This window comes from Centruroides sculpturatus, unplaced genomic scaffold, assembly GCF_000671375.1.
Source record: "Centruroides sculpturatus isolate CEXI.00-Female unplaced genomic scaffold, Cexi_2.0 scaffold524, whole genome shotgun sequence".
NCBI classification, from domain to species: Eukaryota; Metazoa; Arthropoda; class Arachnida; order Scorpiones; family Buthidae; genus Centruroides; species Centruroides sculpturatus.
In genome coordinates, this window is record NW_019384773.1 from 1 (window position 1) to 6,929 (window position 6,929).

The 6,929-nt window shown below is 32.9% G+C and overlaps 1 protein-coding gene across 1 annotated transcript; it reads left to right on the forward strand.

Moving 5' to 3' along the window:
* Window positions 1–1,680: 1,680 nt before the first annotated feature.
* LOC111629037 (protein O-mannosyltransferase 1-like) lies at window positions 1,681–6,929 on the forward strand. Its single transcript, XM_023372903.1, has one exon. The coding sequence runs from the start codon at window positions 1,939–1,941 to the stop codon at window positions 4,222–4,224; it is 2,286 nt and encodes a 761-aa protein (XP_023228671.1). The 5' UTR covers window positions 1,681–1,938; the 3' UTR covers window positions 4,225–6,929.

Genomic DNA, 6,929 nt, shown 5'->3' on the forward strand with positions numbered 1-6,929 from the left:
ACAGTAGAAGAATTGTAACAAAATTATAATTAAAGCTGATTGTATCCTGTTTGGTTATGTACATCATTTCCAGCAAATGAAATTATAAATTTAATAATCTAAGAAAAATACTTACATATTCTTCGCTATTTAATTATTCTTCAGAGATGATGATGAAAACAAATGTACCGAAATTGAATTCTTTGTTCGGAGTAATTTACGAACACGCGATTCCTTATTCTGCAACTAGAGGCGTTCAGTTACTTACTCCGAATGCCAAATATGTTCGCAGTTAGTTCATTTATATAAAGATGAAGCACTAGTTAAAATTATTAATTAATTATTTATTATAGGAATTGATAAATTTTGTCTTATATTTATACTAAATGAAAAAAATAAAACATTATTTATAAAATTATGTACATATTTTACGTGGATAGTTTTTAGAACTTATAGTAAAACATTATATTAAGAATAATTAGATATTTTATTCGTTATATCGTACAATAATTAAACAAATAACATTATACTAGTCACTTGTCTGTTCAATGCAGTACGAATTTGGCGTTAGTCTTGTCCCTTGGCATCGGAATTTTGAAGTAAAGGGAGCGATACTATGTAATGGTTTTATTGAAGGGGCGATTATTCGTTAGAGGTTGAGAAACACTGTTCTATAGGAAGGCTAATTCGATGGATTGACATCGGGAAAACTCCGTATAAATGACATTGCTTAAGAAATTCGAACTTCATTCTCATCTTGCATAATTTAATGATCATTTTCCTATAAGCTTTGGCTGGCTCAGCCATTAAAGGAACAAATAAATATATACTTGCTTATTGGAGACTAAAGTTAATAATANAACATGGAATTCATATAAAACGGAATAATCAACAGTGTTATAGGGGGTCGACTTGTACATGATTCACGTGAATTAAAGACAATGTAAATAGACGATCCCCAATGACTGTAAAGAAATCTGCATTAAGACAAATCACTGTTTCTTATTAAAGCTTTCTTTTGGGGATTAAAATATAAATTATGCTCCCGAAAACATCTTCATACGGTTACACTCTGTACAAGTCGACCCCCCTATAACACTGGTTGTTTTTCCATTTTATACGAATTCCATGATGTACGAGTCACTTAGATTTTACAAATACGTGAGCCGTTCACAGCCCGGCACACGTATTTGTAAAATCTAAGTGACTCGTACAACATGGAATTCATATAAAACGGAATAATCAATAGTGTTATAGGGGGTCGACTGTACACACACGAGATCACAAATAGGTTTATATTAGCGACCACTATTTATTAATAGCGCTGTGATCGGCGAAATTTGATTATTATTTATTTATTTATCGTTTTTTTTTCCTACAATATATTGTCCTATAAAAATGACTTCCTAAATGCTAAGTAATCTGTTTCGACAAGGAAATTGTATAAAATTCGTTTTTTGTTATTATTAAATATAAAATAATTTCCATCGATTACTCCGAAAGTAAAAGTAATATCTTAAAACTGGTGATAATATAATATCGTAATTAAATGCTTGTATAAAAAAATTAATGATTGTTATTACATCTGGTTTATTAATTTGAAATTATTTGACACTTTTGTTATTTTAAATAGTAATTTCTTATTATATGAAATGTATTTTTAGAGTTCGTCACACCTCCGCTTGGGCGACGACATTTTCATTACCGAACATATTATTGGATAGACGATTTAATCTTCTCCGAGATCGACCAATCGGGACGAGTGTTACATTAATTACTTGACCTAGATTACAGCATAGTTTGGTGAAGATGTTTGTCGAGTTGTTATACGTGGTAAGCTAGAATTTTGTAAGTTTCGTGTCGACACGTGACCAGTCATGACTCTTTAAAGTTCTATTTCGATGTCTGAGTTATCAAGTTCGAGTTAAGTATTGAATTTCGGGAATACGAAGCGCCAATATGAATGGCAAAGGTAAAGGTCAAGAGTTGACACGTCAAATGTTGGACGAGATCAAGAATGAAGAAAGTTCGTCGGAATCTGACGATTCTCTATCGTCGAACGAATCAGAAACGTGGTTTAATCAAAGCATTAAGCCATTTGTGATTAAATTAGAGATAGATGCCTTTCTGTTAATTACATTTGTCCTCGCTCTTGGAACCAGATTCTGGAGGTTGGATCAGCCCAGAAGTATAGTTTTCGATGAGTTACATTATGGAAAGTTTGCTTCCATGTACATGAAGAGGACATTTTTCTTTGATTCTCATCCGCCGATGGGCAAGCAACTAGTGGCCTTGGCCGGCTTCGTCGCCGGCTATGAGGGAAACAATCAGTTCGACCGTATAGGTGGAAGTTACGGGCCGGACGTGCCCGTCTGGGCCCTCCGAACGGTACCCGCCGCCTTCGGCACTCTTCTCGTTCCGATGGTCTATTACCTGTGCGTCGAACTGGGTCTCAGTAACAAGACGGCCGTACTGGCGGCCCTAATTTTTATATTTGAAAATGCGATACTTACTCAGTCCAGGTTTATACTCATGGAAAGCATACTCATGTTCTTTTCTGCTTTGGGAATATTTTGTCTACTTAAGTTTCGTAAAGAGACGAAACCGTTTACCGTCGGTTGGTGGACTTGGCTGCTGTTAATGGTCGTTTCTTTAACTTGTGCCACTTGTGTTAAATATGTCGGAATCTTCTCCGGAGCACTAGCGATGGCGGTTTTAATGTGGGATTTTTGGAATTTCTTAGGAAATAAAAAACTCTCTAATTGGGACCTTATCAAACAACTGGTAGCACAAAGTGCAGTCTCCATATTAGTGCCATTAATTTTATATTTACTGACATTTTATTGCCATTTAAGCATTTTAATTAAAGCGGGTCCACACGATAATATAATGACTAGTGCATTTCAGGCAAGTTTGGAGGGTGGTCTCGCATCTATTACGAAAGGACAGCCGTTGGAGATCGTCCACGGTTCCCAGATCACGTTACGTCACACTCACGGTCGTGCCTGTTGGTTACATTCTCATCCGCATGTTTATCCTCTGCGATATCCCGACAAACGTGGAAGTTCTCATCAACAGCAGGTGACTTGCTATAGTTTTAAAGATGTTAATAATTGGTGGATCGTGAAAAGACCCAAGAAAAATGATCTCGTAGTGTCGGAACCTGTTGATAAAATTAAGCACGGTGACGTAATTCAGTTAATACACGGAATGACAAGTAGAGCTTTAAACAGTCATGATGTTGCGGCACCGATGTCTCCCCAACATCAGGAAGTGTCTTGTTATATTGATTATAATATCTCATTCCCTATACAAAATTTGTGGATGGTAGACATTATAAATAGGGAAACAGAAGGTGAAGTTTGGCATACGATTCATTCTCATGTTCGTTTGATTCATGTTAATTCTACTCAGGCATTGAAATTTAGTGGTAAACAGCTGCCGGAATGGGGTTTTAATCAGCACGAAGTTGTGACGGATCGTGATATTAACCAAGACGATACAATATGGAATGTAGAAGAACATAGATATACAAAGAAAGCCGATCAGAAAGAAAGGGAACGTGACATGGGCATGGCAGAATTTGTTCCGTTACAGCCCACACAGCTCACATTTTTAGAAAAATTTTACGAATTGCAATATAAAATGTTTGTAGTCAATCAAGAAAACGTGCAAGATCATTTATACAGTTCGGAACCCATTGATTGGCTGTTTCTAACTCGCGGCATCGCTTATTGGGTTAGCCCTCATAGTAATGCACAGATTCATTTAATAGGAAATGTATTAATATGGTATTCGGCAACTATAGGGTTGTTCATCTACCTTTCACTCCTGACATTTTATCTTCTCAGGAGGCAAAGATTGTGTTACGACATTCCAGAAGAAATTTGGAATAAATTTTGTTTGGTGGGACAGATATGCCTCGGCGGTTATGCACTACACTTTCTTCCTTACTTTTTTACGGAACGAACTCTGTTTCTGCATCATTATTTGCCTTCTTTATTATATAAACTGGTTTTGCTTGCTGCATTGATAGAACATGTTGATTACGTAGTGTGCTTCATTTTTAAATCCTCCTTATTGAAATTAATATTTTACTTTGGGATGCTACTCTGGGGATTTGGTATTTTTCATGTCTTTTGGCAGTTTAGTGTGTTTTGTTACGGCACCGTTCCATTATCGGCAGAAGACATAATAAATTTAAGGTGGAAAGATACTTGGGATTTTATAATACATCGTCCGTAAAAATTATAAATTAGAGGCCAAATATTTAGGATTATTCCACTTCAAAATTTAAAATGGAGGGTAATTAATCATTTATTCATGACGATGATAAAAAATTTGTTTGGATGAAGAAATTTTAGTTTTTTAAGTATTTTTCAGCACATCTTACAGATTTTCTTGTGGATCTTTTCATGCATGTAAATTAAGTTCTGCTTTCACTATAATGGAAAATTTAAGTTTATTTTACACATTAGTGTCTTCTAATAGAGAAAATACACTAAAATCTTAATATGAATTTTAAACTTAATTTTTAACAAAATGTTTAAAATATAATGAAAGTAAGGAAGTTTATCAGAGTAACGGCTGTTATTTTATAAGCATAGACATGATTATAATAAGGTCAATATTATAAAACAAAATATGAAACATTAATCAGATTATTTAACTTATTTTTACAGAGAATTCTTTATGATTTGATATGTTTTACAGAAGCAAAGTTTATTGTAGGAAAATGTAGAGCATTATGCTAATTTTTACATATTTAAAGTTACTACACTTCTCTAAACTTATTAATGGATAAGGGTCAAACTATTTGGTTACTAATGATGATTATGATGAGGTTACAAATGCTATTTTGAAGATGCAGTTATTAGCTCTGTTTGAAGGTAGAGTTAAGGTGCGACTATGCAGATGCGAATTTAGAGCGAGCGAGAGAGAAGTTGCGAGCGATTTAGTTTTCGCAAAGGAAAACCATGCACAAACGAGAAGCAAGAAATAACGCTAGCGAGAGTGAATTTCTGGTTCTCGCACATATCTGACAGGTTTTGATATTTATCGCATCTCACCACATGTTCTCGCTCGCTCGCGTCTGCATAGTCGCACCCTTAGAATTAATATCTTGACAGTCATTTCAATATGAGATCATACTTTATCTGCTAGAAATGTCGGCAAACTGCTTTTCTTATTTTAAAGTTTGATCTCATTTTTGCATCACTTTTCATGCAGCTACTTAATGAGGTTTACAGATTTAATTAATATATAAAAATGGAAATTCGAGATTTTGATAAAATAATCCTCAGGGAATAAATTAGAAAAATGATTTCGCACACAGATAGGTCTGGATATCGTTTTCATTTTCTCTTACATAGATTTCATGAAGTATTAAATTAGTAGTACAGTAGATATGATGATGCTAGGATCTATCCACTATTGATGAAAGCGCTTTTATATTTAGAAGACAAGACAACAATATATCTGAAAGAGAGAAGGCCAAAACTACATCTTTTTGTGTAGTCACTGACAGAAAATTTACATCTGAGATAACAGTGGAAGCTTGTAAAGGGGAGTAGTGTTAAAACTAGGTTCTACTATAATTAATTTTTCATCAACTAAGAATCTTATATTGTCATTTAAGTGTGGAATCTCTAAAAAATTAGCATTTATGTGATATTTTGTTCAAAAAATTAGTTTTAAACTTTGCTTATTCTTCAATACTCTGTTGTACTTCTGAAGGATTGTTGATTTTTCTGTTTAATTTTTAATTATCACAAAAAAGTAATTACACTCATTTTAAAGTACTGTTATACTTGTTTTAAAAGTATTCTTTGTTTATTGTTAATGATCCAATATATTTAAACACGTGCTTGATTTATTTATATATTTGTTCTGGGCGACTACACGACGTGGTCGTTCCATCATTTTTGAATAATTATATCCAGAAAGGATCCACCGACTCGTTCTCTGCCCGGTTGTGGATAAAGTTTATGGCTTGCTGTTAAGTTAGAGGTAGATAAACCTGTCACAACTAGTACACTGGTTGTTAAATATGTAGTTTGCCACAAGTGACATAGTTACAAAACCACGTCTAAGTTTATAATATAAATATTTTATACAGAATTTATGAAATTTAAGTCTGTAAATATTAAACTGTGTAGTTTGTTCGTATTTTCATTCTCATGCGATTTGGGCGGCAGTTTTTTTGTTAAGCATTTAGTGTTTTCTTTTATTGAAAGCTTTTTACTCTTTCAGAACTTAAAAAAATTGGAGCTTTCTTTCATTACATATTATTCAAATTTGTTTTAATACTTTGTTGGAAATGGAATTTACAATGTTTTTTTATTTAATAGTAATTAACTTTTGTATTTATTCATAAGGCATCGAAAGGAAGCGTTTGAAGCATGTCTTTATTGTTATATATGTCAAACTTTTTATGAATAGTGTCATATTGTTTCTACTTAAATGTTTTTCATCTGAATTTTGCACAATTTTCTACTTACCTAATAGTTATATTAATTATTTTTGTATGATTTTAAGCAGTGATAGCTTATAAAATGGATGTTAGAGTAGTTTGTAGCAAGTTACATTTTTAATAGTAATAAACAAACTAGAGAATAATAATATCACAATTCTCGCTTGTAAATTTGCTTGTTAACGTGATGTAACCTTTTTACTCGAGGCTTGTAACTTCTGCGGACATTTTATGACATTTAAAATTTGTAATTCGACCACGGAATTTTCTTAATGAAACAATTTTGATGTGATTTTAACAATTTGTTTACTAGTGTGATGCGATTCCAAAGGAATCTTTTATAAGTAGTATTTATTGTAACTAGTTTTTACAATTGGATGGTTTTGATGTAAATTTTAATAACTAATTTATGTATTTACTGTTCAATTTTCCTGTATATCTGGTGAAAGTATATAATAATATATTATATTTTTATAAA